Source organism: Aristolochia californica, unplaced genomic scaffold, assembly GCF_029961685.1.
Source record: "Aristolochia californica isolate CCGP_79_NKW_82.1479 unplaced genomic scaffold, dmAriCali1.0.hap1 SCAF_4, whole genome shotgun sequence".
In the NCBI taxonomy this organism is placed as follows: Eukaryota; Viridiplantae; Streptophyta; class Magnoliopsida; order Piperales; family Aristolochiaceae; genus Aristolochia; species Aristolochia californica.
The window spans coordinates 28,847,839-28,866,407 of record NW_027182103.1 but is presented as its reverse complement, the minus strand read 5'-3'; the positions used below and the strand labels follow the sequence as shown (position 1 = coordinate 28,866,407).

The window sequence follows — 18,569 nt, the reverse complement described above, 5'->3', positions numbered from 1 at the left end:
GTATACTTTTTTCTTAAATCAAAAGTTGAATTTTGTTTTTCCCTTCATCTTGTAAGCAAAAAAAAGAGATAATTTATGTATGGAAAGAATTTAAAGCAATAAACAAATGTAAGTAAAGAAAATTTATTCACTCACCACAAATGAACTCATAAGTTTTTTTTCCATGTTTGGGAAATTCCACTAGTTCAACCCTAATAGCTCAGAATTTTATAAGAAAGAGATTTTTCTACACATGTTTTAAAAAATGGATATGAGTGCTTCAGACATGTTAAAGATGCAAAAGACCTATGGATCCAAACATTTTAAAGAGAATAACATTAAATTCTCAAGTGAACGTGCTGTGGGATATATTTACCCGAGTGAAACAAGCCATTATTTTACCCATTTAAAAAAAGTTGAACTAAAGATCATAGATGATTGTAACGTGATTTAACATGCAAAATGGGCTATATTTTTATAAGGAATGACTTATGCATTGGGATTCAACACTCAGTTAAATATTCCCACGCACCCTTTTCTTGACGATTGTTGAACCTGATATATAAAAACTAAAAAGAGTTTACAATCCCAAAAAATTATAGACACTTTTGGAATTATCTCTCTCTACATTTGTGCATTGTGCATTTCCATTTGAGATATATACTCTTTTCTTAAATCAAAACCTGATTTTTTACTTTCTCTTCATCTCGTAAACAAAAAAAAAAAGAGATAAAAGGCAATTAGATCAAAACAAAATGAAAATTTTAGAATTTATTTATGGGAAGAATTTAAAGAAATAAACAAATGTAAGTAAAGAAAATTTATTCACACACCACAAATTGTCATAAAAGTTTTGTTATCCAAGTTTGGGAAATTCCACTAGCTCAACCCTATTTGCTCGGAAGTTTATAAGAATGAGATTTTTCTACACATGTTTTAAAAAATGGATATGCATGCTTGAAACATGTTAAAGATGCAAATAACCTATGGATCCAGACCTTTTAACGAGAAGAACATTAAATTCTCAAGTGAACGTGCGGTGGGATATTTACCCGAGTCAAACAAGCCATTATTTTGCACATTTACAAAAAGTTGACCTAACGTTCATAGATGATTGTAAATTGATTTATCTGTTATGGTCCCTAGCCATGGATCTAGTAACTCGGCGAGTCAAATAAGGATCCAGCACTGTTAGAGGGTTTCTTACACGTTTTTGTGAAAAGAAACTATCTTTTACTTCTCTCACACGTTATAATTGAAAAGGAGTTTCCTTTTCTCAATTATAGATGCACCCATTCAATCAAGAGACTGTTTAAGGATCCAATTATAAACCCAACTTTATACCTCACGTCAATGAGTAGGGTTTCTGAATTCATGGAACTACCAATGATGTATGTAAAGAAGGCAGTCTATAGCTCTTCTAAACTCGGAAAAGATAGATAAAAATATCTCTTGAAGACCTCCTTCAATCAGCAACTCGAAAACCCCTTTCTTGATGCTAAGGCTCGTGCAAAACTTCCTTCCCTCACTGCTGGTTCGTGGAAGAGATGGATAACTATTGAAGCTTGGAAGAGAAGGCTGATTCCTCTTCCTTTTCCTTCCAACATCTCCTCAAAGACTCCCCAATTGATGCAGCAAACCACCAAGGATAGTTCACGCCAAGAACCCTAGGATAGGGCACCTAGCAAGAACCTAATTACTCTATTTTACTCTAAATCCGAACTTACCTTATTTCTCATTCCCTACCCTTTAAATAGGGTCATTCACGCCAAGATAGGTTAGGGTTAGGTTTATAAATCCCAACTATACCCCTACCTTCAAGTCTAATTACATAATCAATCAAATTCGAAATTAAAAGCAACATAAGTAATAAAATTAAAATTAGGTGACTTGGTGAGTCATTATCTCCTCCTCTGAGTGACTCAGTGTGCTATTGAGTCTATAACATCTGCCTCCCCTTGGAGAAAGAGCTTGTCCTCAAGCTTGTAAGCTGGATAGACCTGTTTGAAGGTCTCTAACAACTCCCATGTCACTGCCTCGGGGTCTGTAGCAGTCCACTGCATGAGGATGTCCCACTGGTCATTCGTCACATGCTACTGTAACACCGCGTAGGGTGTCAGAATGATGTGGCCATTGTCCACTGGAGGAAGGAACGGTGGAGAAGAAGGGGCTGGCCCCTTGTGAGGTTTCAATAGTGAGACATGAAACACATCATGCAGCTTCACTGTGTCCGAAAATTTTAATTGATACGCCACCTGCCCGACGTGTCAAATAATGGCAAAGGGCCCAAAGTACTTGGGGGATAGCTTATGGCACGCTGGCCCGACGAGAGAGTGCTATCGGTACTGCTAGAGACATAGCCACACGTAGTCCCGAAACACATATGAGACATCCCGGTGGCCCTTGTTGTAAGTCGTAGTCATCCGGTCTTGAGCCTTTTGTAGCCGGTCTGTAAACGTCTTCAACACCTGATCTCGATCTATGAGTGCCTCATCAATGGCATCCACACGGGTGGTGCCTCTGGTATAAGAGAGAAGCCTTGGGGGGTCCCTCCCATAAAGAACCCGGAAAGGAAAGGACTGCAAGGCCAAGTGGAATGAAGTGTTATAACAGTATTCTGCCCAGGGTAGCCATTGAACCCACTATTTCGGTTGATCTCCCACTAAACACCGGAGATACATCTTGATGGTCCGATTAACCACCATGGTTTGGCCACAATTGCGGAATTCACACCTTGCAAACTTTGAGCCGTTCTAGTATGTAAATAAATTGCGAATATGGTCCAAGTAATAAATGCCCAAGTTTCCTTAGGGTCCCGATTCCAATAAGATCCCCATGCCTCATTAGCCTATACTGCTCCCGAAAGAATACCTATGGTTAAAAAAGTAAATCCTAGACTAATAACACGATAACTCCAATGATCCAACCGTCGAGTAAATTGATACTTGTGATAATTTCTAAATAAAAGAAAGTAGGTGCTTTGTAAAACACTTCCTTTTTCATTTAAGTATTGTATCCCATCAAAATAAAATTATCCAATTAGTAAATTTTTACTTTTATCAAGAATATCTTTGTTTTTATCTAAGTGTAATGACTAAAAGAGCTACTGATAATAACGATCCGCATAAAAGAGCTGTCTGAGGGTGATATGCGGAGGAAAATTTCAGTTGCGTTCCACTCAGTCGAAACAGTTCCCTCCAGAAAGTACTCGTGAAAACCGCTTCCCAGTCACTCACAATAGATTCAGGAAGCCATGTAAGCGTACAATATGCTCCAAGAAGGTGTGAGCCATGTGATCTGCCGTGTAGGGGTGAGCCATCGGGATAAAATGACCATACCTGGAGAAGCGATCAACCACCACAAACATAACAGACTTCCCGGCTGAGAGGGGCAGACCCTCCACGAAGTCCATTGAAATATCTGCCCATACCTGAGTAGGGAGAGTGAGAGGCTGGAGAAGACCTACAGGACTCAAAATGATCTGATTTGTTCCTTTGACATACCTGACAATCGGAGACATATGTAGTAATGGAAGACTTCTTAGCTGGCCAATAGAAATCCGCCCGAATACGCCACAACGTCTTCTGTAACCCCTCATGGGTAGAATCATGATAAGCTGAGAGAATGGCTGGAATCAACTTGGACGTGGTTAGAAGGTAAATTTGCTGCTTATAGCAAATTAGTGAATCCTGAATGGACCACTTAGAATCCATCTCCCCATTGGAAATTTTGCGGTGCAGCTCCTGTAGTGCTGGAAGTGTGGAATGCGCATCACAGACCATGTCTAGAATGAGAAAACGTGGCTAGCTGATGGCATAGACGAGCTGCTGATGTTTAAAACATCTAGACAAGGCATCCACCGCCTTGTTTAATCGTCCACATGATACTCCACTAAGAAATCAAAGCCCATCAACTTACTAATCCAATGTTGCTGTGGTGATGTCGTGAGACACTGCTCAAGTAAGAACTTGAGACTATAATGATCTGCGGATGAGAAAAGTACATCCCCATAAATACGGCCACTAGTGTTGGACCTCCTTGGCCAACCCGATCAGCTCGCTTTTATATGCAGCCAATTTCTGATAACTAGAGGCCAACTATTGACTGAAATAAGCAATGGGTATGAGTTTTGATGCAACATGGCCCCAGTGCCCCCACCAGAAGCATCACATTCTATCACAAACAAGTCATCAAATTTTGGAAGTTGTAGCACTGGTGTAGATGCAAGAGCATTCTTGAGTGCGTCAAATGCCATAGAAGCCTCCTCATTCCACTGAAAGGAATTATTTTTAAGAAGGTTAGTCAAAGGTGCTGCCAACGGACCAAAACTCTAAATAAATTTCCAATAATAGCCTGCCAGACCAAAGAATTCGCATATTGTTGAGCAAGACTGAGGTTGTGGCTACTCACTAATGGCTTGAATCTTCTCGGGATCAACAGTGACCCCCTCATGGGAAATAATGTGGCCCAGGTAAGCAACATGAGATGCCCCAAAGGAGCATTTGGACTTCTTCAAATATAATTAGTGTGCTCGCAATAAATCAAATACAATTCTCAAATGTGCTAAGTGGTCATCTCAAGATTTTCTATATATGAGTATATCATAAAAAAACAAGTATGAATTTCTGAAGGTAAGAGCTAAATACCTCATTCATCAGCGCCTGGAAAGTAGAAGGAGCATTTGATAGCCCAAAAGGCATGACCACAAATTCAAAGTGGTCGTGATGTGTTCGGAATGTCGTCTTTTCAATATCTGCTGGATGCATGCGAATCTGATGATACCCAGACAGTAAGTCTAATTTTGTGAAGACCCATGATCCATGTAGCTCATCGAGGAGCTCCTCCACCACTAGAATGGGAAAATTGTCTTTCACTGTCAGCGAGTTCAACTCACGATAAACAACACAAAAGCGCCAAGTCCCATCAAGTTTCTTCACGAGCAGAACTGGTGAAGAGAAGGGGGACCTCCTGCTGTGAATAAGGCCCTATTTTAGCATCGCCTGAGGCTATCTTTCAATATCATCTTTCTGGAGGTGAGGGTACAGATATGGATGAACAACTACCATATCTGACCCTGGTTTTAAACATATACGGTGATCACACTGTCTGAGCGGGGGGAGCCCTGTAGGCTCACAGAAAAGGTCGGAGAACTCATCAATAAGACCATCAATCCTGCCCGTTGAATTATCTGGGGCAGTCAGAGAATGAATGTGTTGTTGTGTTTCTGTTTGACTTCCTTGTAGGAGCACTTGGCTACCACGTAGGACAAAAATCATTGTCAATGCAGAAAAGTCCCACAAAATGGGTCCCAATATTTGTAACCATTTGATTCCCAACACCATATGAAAACCAGCAAGAGGAATAACAAAAAACTCAGCATGAAACAAAGTAGTGCCAATAGTAAAATGTATCGCCTTGCTGATTCTGTAGCTAGGAACCTTCTCCCCATTGGCCACTGAGATTATGGCTGTCGGATGGGGAAGAATTTGTAACTGCAGGTGTTGGGCCGTAGTCAAACTAAGAAAATTTTGGGTGCTTCCCGAGTTCACTAGGCCCATGAGATCCCGATCGAAGATCTGAGCTCTGACTTGCATGGTTTTGGGCAACTTTTGCCTAATAATTGCATGGAAGGAAATTTTCGGTGGTGCTTCCTCTATCATATCCTCTGTCACCTCGATATCATCATCTTCAACCATATCAATTAAAAACAATCTTTTGCACTGATGGCCAACCCAATATGGTTCATCATAGTTGTAACACAGATTTTTGGACCGCCTCTCCATCATCGCAGCACTTGTCAATTTTTTTATGTACTGAGGTGGACGACTGCTCGATTTTGTATTCCCTAGTAAAGTGGTGCTCGGAGTGTGTCTAGGAGGAGGTGTTGTGGTCCCCCTGAGGATAACTGCGTCTGCTATGCCAGGTGGTGGAAGTGCTCCTCTCCCATGACCATGTGGGTCATCTGTGCAGGGCCTTCTATCACAGTTCTAAAGCACAGGCTACATTCATCGCATGTGATAATGTAATCGGTGCTTAGAGCTCCACCTCAAGCTTTAAAGCCTCCATCAGGCCTGTTGTAAATAATGCAATTTCTGGTCCACTCGTACCATACTGTTTGCTCATGCTAAATTTTCCTGGAACAGTTTCTGGTATTGCTCCACAGAACCAGTTTGTCGTAACAGAACCAAATCACCCAAAGGATTGTTGTACACCGGAGGACCAAAATGAAGAGAGCATAAATTCATAAATTCTTCCTACTCCACAACTGGTCTATCCACCTCAACTTGCTGATACCAGAGTTGTGCTTCTCCCAGTAAGTGGAAAACAGCCATCCCCACTTTATCATACACTGGTACTCGTTGATGGGCAAAAAAAATTTTGCAGCGATATAGCCATACCAAAGGGTCTTCTGACCCATTATAAGTGGGAAATTCGAGTTTAGTGTACCTAGATATTGTGCCTCCACCCTGGTTGAAGGGTCCCCCCAGGAAGAAGGGTCCTTGCTGGCCAGGTACAGTGCCTCCCCCCTGGTTGAAGGGTCCCCCCAGGATGAAGGGTCCTTGCTGGCCAAAGAAACTAGTGCGCCTCATAGACTCTTCTCCCCCTCTGTTATATGAGTGGTCCCCTCCTCTTTGCTTTGGAGTTGTGTTCCTTCCAGTAGTCTGACCAGTCTCCATGTTGTCCATTCTTCCATTCAAGGTCTCCACATCGATATCAACTTTAGAGAACCTCTCCTCCAATTTAGTAAATCTTTTCTCATTATCTGCATTGCCTTTGAGGATAGCTTCAAGCAATTCATGGCTGCAGATATTTGCCAGGTTACCCTGCTTTGATACCAAGTTGTTATGGTCCCTAGCCATGGATCTAGTAACTCGATGAGTCAAATAAGGATCTAGCACTGTTAGAGGGTTTCTTAACACATTTTTGTGAAAAGAAACTCTCTTTTATTTCCCTCACACGTTATAATTGAAAAGGAGTTTCCTTTTCTCAATTATAGATGCACCAATTCATTCAAGAGATTGTTTAAGGATCCAATTGCGAAACCCCACTTTATACCTCACGTCAATGAGTAGGGTTTCTGAATTCATGCAACTACCAATGTTGTATGTAAAGAAGGCAGTCTACAGCTCTTCTAAACTCGAAAAAGATAGATAAAAATACCTCTTGAAGACCTCCTTCAATCAACAACTCAAAAACCCTTTCTTGATGCTAAGGCTTACACAAAACCTCCTTCCCTCACTGCTGGTTCGTGGAAGAGATGGATAACTATTGCAGCTTGGAAGAGAAGGCTGATTCCTCTTCCTTTTCCTTCCAAGATCTCCTCAAAGACTCCCCAATGGATGCAGCAAACCACCAAGGATAGTTCACTCCAAGAACCCTAGGATATGGAACCTAGCAAGAAACTAATTACTCTATTTTACTCTAAATCCGAACTTACCTTATTTTTCATTCCTTACCTTTTAAATAGGCTCATTCACACCATGATAGGTTAGGGTTAGGCTTATAAATCCCACCTATACACCTACCTTCAAGTCTTATTACATAATCAATCAAATTCGAAATTAAAAGCAACACAAGTAATAAAAGTAAAATTAGGTGACTTGGTGAGTCATTGTCTCCTCCTCTGAGTGACTTGGTGTGCTATTGAGTCCATACCATTATCATGCCTAACGGGCTATATTTTTTTAAGGAATGACTTATAGATTGAATGTCAACCGATGAAAGCAGAACTGGATATATAAAAACTAAAAAGAGTTCACAATCCCTAAAAATCACAGACACTTTTTGGAATTATCCCTCTCTACATTTGTGCATTTTGCATTTCCATCTTAGTTCTATACTTTTTTCTTAAATAAAAACTAGAGTTTTCACTTTCCCTTCATCTCGAAAACAAAAAAGAGACTAAAGGCAAATAGATCACAACAAAATGAAAATTTTAGAGTTTATGTATGGAAAGAATTTAAAGCAATAAACAAATGTATGTAAAGATAATTTATTCACACACCACAAATGAACACAAAATTTTTGTTATCCAAGTTTGGGAAATTCAACTTGTTCAACCCTAATAGCTCGAAATTTTATAAGAAAGAGATTTTTCAACACAAGTTTTAAACATGGATATGCATGCTTGAAACATGTTAAAGATGCTAATGACCTATGGATCCAAACCTTTTAAAGAGAATAACATTATTCCCAAGTGAACGTGTAGTGGGATATTTACCCAAGTCAAACAAGTCATTATTTTGCCCATTTACAAAAAGTTGACCTTACGATCATAGATTATTGTAAAGTGATTTATCATGAGTAACGGACTATTTTTTTAAGGAATGACTTATGGATTGGGAGTCAACACTCAGTTAAAAATCCCTCGACTCCCCCTTTTCTTGACGATTGCAGAACCTGATATATAAAAAAAAAATAGTTTACAATCCCTATAAATTATAAAAAAAATTTGGAATAATCACTCTCTACATTTTTGCATTGTGCATTTCCATTTTAGATGTATACTTTTTTCTTAAATCAAAACTTGAGTTTTCACTTTCCCTTCATCTCGTTAACAAAAAAAAGAGAGAAATGGAAAATAGATCACAACAAAATGAAAATTTTCGAATTTATGTTTGAAAAGAATTTAAAGCAATAAACAATTGTAAGTAAAGAAAATTTATTCACGCACCACAAATGAACACAAAATTTTTGTTATCCAAGATTGGGAAATACCACTAGTTCAACCCTAATAGCTCGAAATTTTATAAGAAAGAGATTTTTCTGCACATGTTTTAAAAAATGGATATGCATACATGAAACATGTTAAAGATGCAAATGACCTATGGATCCAAACTTTTTAAAGAGAATAACATTAAATTCTCAAGTGAACGTGGAATGGGATATTTACCTGAGTGAACCAAACCATTATTTTGCCCATTTACAAAAAGCTGACCTGACGATCATAGAATTAAAGTGATTTATCATGCGTAACGGGCTATATTTTTGTAAGGAATGGCATATGGATTGGGAGTCTACACTCAATTAAAAATCCCCCGCCACCCCTTTTTCCCGACAATTGCAGAACATGATATATAAAAACTAAAAAGAGTTTACAATCCCTAAAAATAACAGACACTTTTTGGAATTATCTCTCTCTATAGTTTTGCATTGTGTATTTCCATTTTAGATGTATACTTTTTTCTTAAATCAAAACATGAGTTTTCACTTCCCCTTCATCTCGTAAACAAAAAAAAGAGATAGAAGGCACATAGATCACAACAAAATGAAAATTTTAGAGTTTATGGATGGAAAGATTTTAAAGCAATAAACAAATGTAAATAAAGAAAATTTATTCACATCCACAAATGAACACAAAAGTTTTGTTATCTAAGTTTGGGAAATTCCACTAGTTCAACCCTAATAGCTCGAAATTTTATAAGAAAGATTTTTCTACACATGTTTTAAAAAATGGATATGCATGCTTGAAACATATTAAAGATCCAAATGACCAAATGATCCAAACCTTTTAAAGAGAATAACATTAAATTCTCAAATGAACGTGAGGTGGGATATTTACACTAGTCAAACAAGCCATTATTTTGCCCATTTAAAAAAAGCTGACCTAACGATCATAGATGATTGTAAAGTGATTTATCATGCGTAACGGGCTATATTTTTGCAAGGAATGACTTATGGATTGGGCGTCAACACTCAATTAAAAATCCCTCGCCTCCCCCTTTTGCCGTCGATTACAAAAACCGATATATAAAAACAAAAAAGAGTTTACAATCTCTAAAAATTACAGAAATTTTTTTGGAATTATCTCTCTCTACATTTGTGCATTGTGCATTTATACTTAAGAGGTACACTTTTTTCTTAAATCAAAACTTGAGTTTTCACTTTCCCTTCATCTCGTAAACAAAAAAAGAGATAAAAGGCAAATATTCACAACAAAATGAAAATTTTAGAGTTTATGTATGGAAAGAATTTAAAGCAATAAAAAAATGTAAGTAAATAAAATTTATTCACACACTTCAAATGAACACAAAAGTTTTGTTGTCCAAGTTTGGGAAATTCCACTAGTTCAACCCTAATACCTCTGAATTTTATAAAAAAAAGATTTTTCTACACATGTTTTAAAAAATGGATATGCATCCTTGAAACATATTCAAGATGCAAATGACCTATGGATCCAAATATTTTAAATAGAATAACATTGACTTCTCAAGTGAACGTGCAGTGGGATATTTACCTAAGTCAAACAAGCCATTATTTTGCCCATTTATAAAAAGCTGACTCAATGATCATAGGTGATTGTAAAGTGATTTATCATGCATAATGGGCTATATTTTTGTAAGGAATGACTTATGGATTGGGAGTCTACACTCAGTTAAAAATATCCTGCCACCCCCTTTTCCAGACGATTGCAGAACCTGATATATCAAAACTAAAATGAGTTTACAATCCTTAAAAATTACAAAAACTTTTTGGGATTATCTCTCTCTACATTTGTGCAATGTGCATTTCCATTTTAGATGTATACTTTTTTTTAAATATAAATTTGTGTTTTCACTTTTCCTACATCTCGTGATAAAAAAATAGATAAAAGGCAAATAGAACACAACAAAATGAAAATTTTAGAGTTTATGTACGGAAAGAATTTAAAGGATTAACAAATGTAAATAAAGAAACTTTATTCACACACCACAAATGAACACAAAATTTTTGTTTCCAAGTTTGGGAAATTCCACTAGTTCAACACTAATAGCTCGAAATTTTATAAGAAAGAGATTTTTCTACACGTGTTTTAAAAAATGGATATGCATGCTTGAAACATGTTAAAGATTCAAATGACCTATGGATCCAAACCTTTCAAAGAGAATAACAATAAATTCTCAAGTGAACGTGTGGATTGGGATTCAACATCACTTAAAAATCTCCAAAAATTATAGACACTTTTTGGAATTATCTCTCTCTACATCTGTGCATTGTACATTGTGCATTTAAATTTTAGATGAATACTTTTTTCTTAAATAAAAACTTGAGTTTTCACTTTCCCTTCATCTCGTAAACAAAAAAAAAAAGATAAAAGGCAAACAGATCATAACAAATTGAAAATTTTTTAGTTTATGTATGGAAAGAATTTAAAGCAATAAACAAATGTAAGTAAATAAAATTTATTCACACACCACAAATGAACACAAAAGTTTTGTTATCCAAGTTTGGGAAATTTCACTAATTCAACCCTAATTCTTCGGAATTTTATAAGAAAAATATTTTTCTACACATGTTTTAAAAAATGGATATGCATGCTTGAAACATGTTAAAGATGCAAATGACCTATGGATCCAAACCTTTTAAAGAGAATAAAATTCAATTCTCAAGTGAACGTACGGTGGGATATTTACCAGAGACAAACAAGCCATTATTTTGCCCATTTACAAAAAGCTGACCTAACGATCATAGATGATTGTGAAGTGATTTATCATGCGTAACTGGTTATATTTTTGTAAGGAGTGACTTAAGGATTGGGAGTCAACACTCAGATAAAAATCCCCGGCTTCACCCTTTTCCTGATGATTGCAGAACAACATATATAAAAACTAAAAAGAGTTTACAATCCCTTAAAATTATTGACACTTTTTGGAATTATCTCTCTCTAAATTTGTGCATTGTGCATTTCCAATTTAGATTTATACTTTTTTCTCAATTCAAAACTTGAGTTTTCACTTCCCTTCATCTCATAAACAAAAAAGAGATAAAAAACAAATAGATCACAACAAAATGAAAATTTTAGAGTTGATATAGGGAAAGAATTTAAAGAAATAAACAAATGTAAGTAAAAAAAATTTATTCATGCACCACAAATGAACCCAAAAGTTTTGTTATCCATGTTTTGGAAAATCCACTAGTTCAACCGTAAAAGCTTGGAATTTTATAATAAAAAGATTTTTCCACACATATTTTAAAAAATGGATATGCATGCTTGAAACTTGTTAAAGATTCAAATGACCTATGGATCCAAACCTCGTACAGAGAATAACATTAAATTCTCAAGTGAACGTGCGGTGGGATATTTACCCGAGTCAAACAAGCCATTATTTTGCCTATTTACAAAAACACTGACCTAACGATCATTGATGATTGTCAAGTCATTTATCATGCATAACGGGCTATATTTTTGTAAGGAATGACTTATGGATTCGGAGCTAACACTCAGTTAAAAATTCCCCGCTTCCCCCTTTTCCCGACGATTGCATAACCTGATATATAAAAACTAAAAAGAGTTTGCAATCCCTAAAAATTACAGACACTATTTTGAATTATCTCTCTCTACATTTTTACATTGTGCATTGTGCATTTCAATTTTAGATGTATACTTTTTGCTAAAATCAAAACTTGAGTTTTCACTAATCCTTCATCACGTAAACAAAAAAAGAGAAAAAGGCAAATAGATCACAACAAAATGAAAATTTTAGAGTTTATATATGGAACGAATTTAAAGCAATAAAAAATGTAAGTAAAGAAACTTTATTCACACACCACAAATGAACACAAAAGTTTTGTAATCCAAGTTTAGGAAATTCCACTAGTTCAACCCTAATTGCTTTGAATTTTATAAGAAAGAGATAATGCTACACATGTTTTAAAAACTGGATATGCATGCTTAAAATATGTTAAAGATGCAAATGACCTATGGATCCAAACCTTTTAAAGAGAATAACATTAAATTCTAAAGTGAACGTGCGGTGGGATTTTACCCAAGTCAAACAAGCCATTATTTTGCCCATTTACAAAACGCTGACCTAACGATCATAGATGATTGTAAAGTGTTTTATCATGCGTAATGGGCAGTATTTTTTTAAGGAATGACTTATGGAATGGGAGTCAACACTCTGTTAAAAATCCCCCACCTCCCCCTTTTCCTGACGATTGCAAAACCAGAGATATAAAAACTAAAAAAAGTTTACAATCCCTAAAAATTATAGACACTTTTTGGAATTATCTCTCTCTACATTTGTGCATTGTGCATTTGCATTTTAGATATATACTTTTTTCTTAAATCAAAATTTGAGTTTTCACTTTCCCTTCATCTCGTAAACATAAAAAGAGATAAAAGGCGAATAGATCACAACAAAATGAAAATTTGAGAGTTTATGTATGGAAAGAATTTAAAGCAATAAACAGATGTCAGTGAAGAAAATTTATTCACTCACCACAAATGAACACAAAAGTTTTGTTATCCAAGTTTGGAAAATTCCACTAGTTCAACCCTAATTGCTTAGAATTTTATATGAAAGAGATTTTTCTACACATGTTTTAAAAAATGGACATGCATACTTGAAACAAGTTAAAGATGAAAATGACCTATGGATCCAAACCTTTTAAAGAGAATAACATTAAATTCTCAAGTGAACGTGCGGTGGGACATTTACCCAAGTCAAAGAAGCCATTATTTTGCCCACTTAAAAAAAGCTGACCTTACGATCATAGATGATTGTAAAGTTATATATCATACGTAATGGGCTATATTTTTGTAAGGAATGACTTATGGATTGGGAGTCAACAATCAGTTAAAAATCCATCGCCTCGCCCTTTTCCCGATGATTGCCGAACCGGATATATAAAAACTAAAAAGAGTTTACAATCCCTAAAAATTACAGATACTTTTTATAACTATCGGTCTGTACATTTGTACATTGTGCCTTTTAGATGTATACTCTTTTCTTAAATCAGAACTTGAGTTTTCACTTTCCCTTTATCTCGTAAACAAAAAAAAAAGATAAAAGGTAAATAGATCATAACAAAATGAAAAATTTAGAATGTTTGTTTGGTAAGAATTTAACGCAATAAACAAATGTAAGAAAGTTAAATTTATTCACACACCACAAATGAATACAAAAGTTTTGTTTTCCTAGTTTTGGAAACCCTAATAGCTCCGAATTTTATAAGAAAGTGATTTTACTACACATGTTTTAAAAAAAGGATATGCATGCTAGAAATATTTTAAAGATGCAAATGACCTATGTATTCAAACCTTTTAAAGATAATAACTTTAAATTTTCAAGTGAACGTGCGGTGGGATATTTACCCGAGTCAAACAAGCCATTATTTTGCCCATTTACAAAAAGCTGACCTAACGATCATAGATGATTGTAAAGTGATTTATCATGTGAAACGGGGCTATATTTTTGTAAGGAATGAGTTATGGATGGGGAGTCAACACTGACTTAAAAATCCCCCGCCTCTCCCTTTTCCCGACGATTGCTGAACCTGATATATAGAAACTAAAAAGAGTTTACAATCCCTAAAAATTAAACACACTTTTTAGAATTATCTCTCTCTACATTTGTGCATTGTGCATATCCATTTTAGATCTATACTTTTTTCTTAAATCAAAACTTTAGTTTTCACTTTCCTTCATCTCGTAAACAAAAAAAAAAAGATAAAAGGCAAATAGATCACAACAAAATGAATGTTTTAGAGTTTATGTATGGAAATAATTTGAAGCAATAAAGGAATGTTAAGTAAATAAAATTTATTCACACACCACAAATGAACACAAAAGTTTTGTTATCCAAGTTTGAAAAATTCCACTAATTCAACCCTAATTCCTTGGAATTTTATAAGAAAGGGATTTTTCTACACATGTTTTAAAAATTGGATATGCATGCTTGAAACATGTTAAAGATGCAAAAGACCTATGGATCCAAACCTTTTAAAGAGAATAAAATTCAATTATCAAGTGAACATACGGTGGGATATTTACCAGAGACAAACAAGCCATTATTTTACCCATTTACAAAAAGTTGACCTAACGATCATAGACGATTGTAAAGTGATTTATCATGCATAACTGGCTATATTTTTTTAAGGAATGACTTAATGATTTGGAGTCAACACTCAGATAAAATTCCCCGGCCTCCCCCTTTTCCCCACGATTGCAGAACAATATATATAAAAACTAAAAAGAGTTTAGAATCCCTTAAAATTATTGATACTTTATGGAATTGTCTCTCTCTATAATTGTGCATTGTGCATTTCCAATTTAGATGTATACTTTTTTCTCAATTCAAAACTTGAGTTTTCACTTTCCCTTCATCTTGTAAACAAAAAAGAGATAAAATGCAAATAGATCACAACAAAATGAAAATTTTAGAGTTGATGTAGGGAAAGAATTTAAAGAAATAAGCAAATGTAAGTAAAGAAAATTTATTCACACACCACAAATGAACCCAAAAGTTTTGTTATCCATGTTTTGGAAATTCCACTAGTTCAACCGTAAAAGCTTGGAATTTTATAATAAAGAGATTTTTCCACACATATTTTAAAAAATGGATATGCATGCTTGAAACTTGTTAAAGATTCAAATGATCTATGGATCCAAACCTCGTAAAGAGAATAACATTAAATTCTCAAGTGAACGTGCTGTGGGATATTTACCCGAGTCAAACAAGCCATTATTTTGCCCATTTACAAAAATGTTAACCTAACGATCATTGATGATTGTCAAGTGATTTATCATGCGTAAGGGGCTATATTTTTGTAAGGAATGACTTATGGATTCGGAGCCAACACTCAGTTAAAGATTCCCCGCTTCCCCCTTTTCCCGACGATTGCATAACCTGATATATAAAAACTAAAAAGAGTTTGCAATCCCTAAAAATTATAGACACTATTTTGAATTATCTCTCTCTACATTTTTGCATTGTGCATTGTGCATTTCAATTTTGGATGTATACTATTTTCTGAAATCAAAACTTGAGTTTTCACTAATCCTTCATCACGTAACCAAAAAAAGTGCAAAAAGGCAAATAGATCACAACAAAAGGAAAATTTTAGAGTTTATATATGGAACGAATTTAAAACAATAAAAAAATGTAAGTAAAGAAAATTTATTCACACATCTCCTTTCAAGTTATCATAGGTGTCTACTTGAAAGGATGATATGACAACGATAATAAGGGTATAAACAACATGTGTTCAAGATCATCTTCTTTTTTGCATTGAACCACAAGAATCAAGGAAATTTTTTTTTCCCTCGCATCCAAACTTGAGCAAGTTCCTCACCTTCACCAATGCCTCCTTTAACATGACCAAGCTTTCAATGGCATCTTCAAACTTGATGACACCAACATTCTAAAGACTCAATGAGGATCTTCTTAATTATCATCTGATAGCAGCCTCTCTTGAAGAATCTCTCGAGACAAAATTGTAATTTATATAGAAATTTCCAAGATTCTCTCATTTGATTTTGTAATATTTCCTTGATTGATTTGATTAGGGAGCCTAATTTATTGATAAGTTTCTCCTAAAAATGTAATGAAAAGAGTATAAATAGGGGTCTTAGTTGAAAGAAAAATCAATCTAAGCCTATTCCCAAATCTCTTGCTCTCCTCTCTCTCCCCAAAAATTTGTCCTCACTCTTCTCTCTCCCTTTCTCTCCTTCTTTACTTTGTCCCTCTTCCTTTGTCCCTCTCTCCCCCTTTCCTAGAAGCCTTCTGTTATGAACTCGATAACGAGCCGGTTAACTCAATGGCACCGTGGGTGAGTCAATGGGTACTGCATATTTTAATTATATTTATGTTTTTATGCTATTTCGGTTTAAATATACCTCAGGCGCATTTTTATAATTTTCACCCTAAACTCATGTTGGCGTGAACTATCTGTGAGGCAAAATGGAAATGAATCGTCAAGACTCATTTTATCTCCAAACAGGATCTGAGGTCTCCTTCTAGAGCTCAGGATCGGAAGTTCCCCTTAAGCTCTAGTTATCCCTTCATAATCCTATCTCATTGTCTTAAATCATAAGGTTTCCCACAGATCTAAGCACTGAACAGCAGCCGAAGCTTCTCTGGTTTTAGCTGCTGTTGTTCGTGGTGTTTCACGGCAGAAACCAGGCTCGGGAAGACGAAGCGACACTCGGGGAGCTGCTGCTGAGGTGATCGGAGAAAAGCCGGTAGGTTGCTTCCTACAACAGGGCAGAAGTGTAGTTGTGTGTTGAGAAGGTCCCCAAGCACGACGACAGCAGAGGAGTGCTGTCGGATTTCCGCCAGAACAGCAGGGCTCTGTTCAGACGTTGAGCCACCGGCGGCCCCTTGCTGTCCGGCCACCGAGCACGACCACGGTGGAGTTCCCTTTTCCCGGTGATGGCAGGGAGGTAGCCATCCGATCAGGCCAACCTCCAGAGATCTGCCCCGTCCATATCGACGAGCTACGGTGATAACAAAGTTTATTGTTTCATTCTGCAACAGCAGCAAGCGGCTGTCCCTACCTCCCCAGATCTGTGGGCCCTCTCTCAGACACTGTTGCTGTCCAGATCCTGTCCAGATCTGTGGACCAGACCAGTCCAGATCTGTGGGGCCTCTCTCTCTCAGACACTATGCTGTCCAGATCCAGCTCAGCCCAGATCTGTGGGCCGTCTCTCTCTGGCAATATTGCTGTCCAGATCCAGTCCAGATCTGTGGGCCACACCAGTCCAGATATGTGGGTCTACTCCATCTGGATCCATCTGTCCCTCGCTGAGTTACTCGATCCATGACTCGGGACCCTAACATCTTGGTATCAGATCAGGGTAACATGGGGGATCCGTCCCACAGTAAAGAACTAAGAAACCTTGCCAGAGAACTGCAGACAGAAAATTAAGCTCGAATGGCAAAGATGATGGAACAAATCAATAGTAGAGTTTCTGAGATTGTGGCCGGATTTAACCGACCCTTGACACTACACGAAGAATGGAAGAACACTCTTATAGCAGAGGGGGAGAGCAATATTTTGGGTGCAATGGCCATCTGGCACATGGTAGAGGGTCAGTACCCAAGTACACAAAAATTGATTTTACCACCTACAGCGGATCAGTCGACCCCTTAATTTGGCTACACAGATGCGAAATTTTTTGCCCACCAAGGCACATCTGACATGGACAGGGTGAGTTTAGCTGTCTTCCACTTGCTGGATGAAGCTCAACTCTGGTTCCATTAAGTGGAATTGGATCACTTGGTCATTGATTGGGAAGAGTTTAAAAAGCTATGCATGATATGGTTCAGACTGCCAGCTTACAACAACCCTTTGTGGGACTAGGTCTTGTTACGACAAACCGAATCAGTGGTAGCATAACAGACTCAATTTCAGGAAAAATTAGTGCGATCACCCCACCTAGTTCGACGAGACCAACATGTAAATTTGTTTACAACAGGGCTTACTATTTCCTTGGAACTGGAGGTGGAACTCCATGCGCCTACTGATTAGGGGCGACCGATGAATTTAGCTCGGACAATGGAAGCAAAATAACATATTCAACATAAGAGGAAGGGCTGGCAAGGGGGAGTATCAGTGCCCTAGGATTGCAATCTTGTAATGAGTTATTTGTAAATTGATTAACGTGATTGTAGGAAACGGATTGTTTCCTTGATCCTGTAATTTTATTCCTTTGATTTTTTGGATCTAAATTGATCCTAAAATCAACATGTAATGTATTATAAATTGCCTCCATCTCGAAGAAGAATACATCATCGGAAAATCATTCTTTAAATCTCTGTTATTGTTTTCGATTTCTCTGTTTCACATGGTATCAGAGCGGGAGAATTATCCTCTCTTTTTCATCG

General features: G+C 36.7%; 1 protein-coding gene across 1 annotated transcript; it reads right to left on the bottom strand.

Annotated features, from left to right (window-relative positions):
* Positions 1-1,324: 1,324 nt before the first annotated feature.
* On the bottom strand, positions 1,325-3,990 carry LOC137963187 (uncharacterized). Its single transcript, XM_068810358.1, has 10 exons — positions 3,898-3,990; positions 3,483-3,782; positions 3,318-3,430; positions 3,097-3,199; positions 2,713-2,850; positions 2,346-2,558; positions 2,085-2,234; positions 1,926-2,036; positions 1,465-1,557; positions 1,325-1,345 (listed from the first exon to the last, which is right to left on the bottom strand). The coding sequence occupies exons 1-10, from the start codon at positions 3,988-3,990 to the stop codon at positions 1,325-1,327; spliced, it is 1,335 nt and encodes a 444-aa protein (XP_068666459.1).
* Between the last annotated feature and the right edge of the window lie 14,579 nt (positions 3,991-18,569).

Excerpts from the sequence above, each read along its gene's own strand:
- LOC137963187 (XM_068810358.1), bottom strand. The coding sequence starts at position 3,990 with ATGGGGATGTACTTTTCTCATCCGCAGATCATTATAGTCTCAAGTTCT. Across the intron at positions 3,783-3,897 it reads ACCACAGCAACATTGGATTA|CCACGTTTTCTCATTCTAGA; the intron begins GTAAGTTGATGG and ends GCCATCAGCTAG. Across the intron at positions 2,235-2,345 it reads CATATGTGTTTCGGGACTAC|GTGGCGTATCAATTAAAATT; the intron begins GTGTGGCTATGT and ends CACGTCGGGCAG.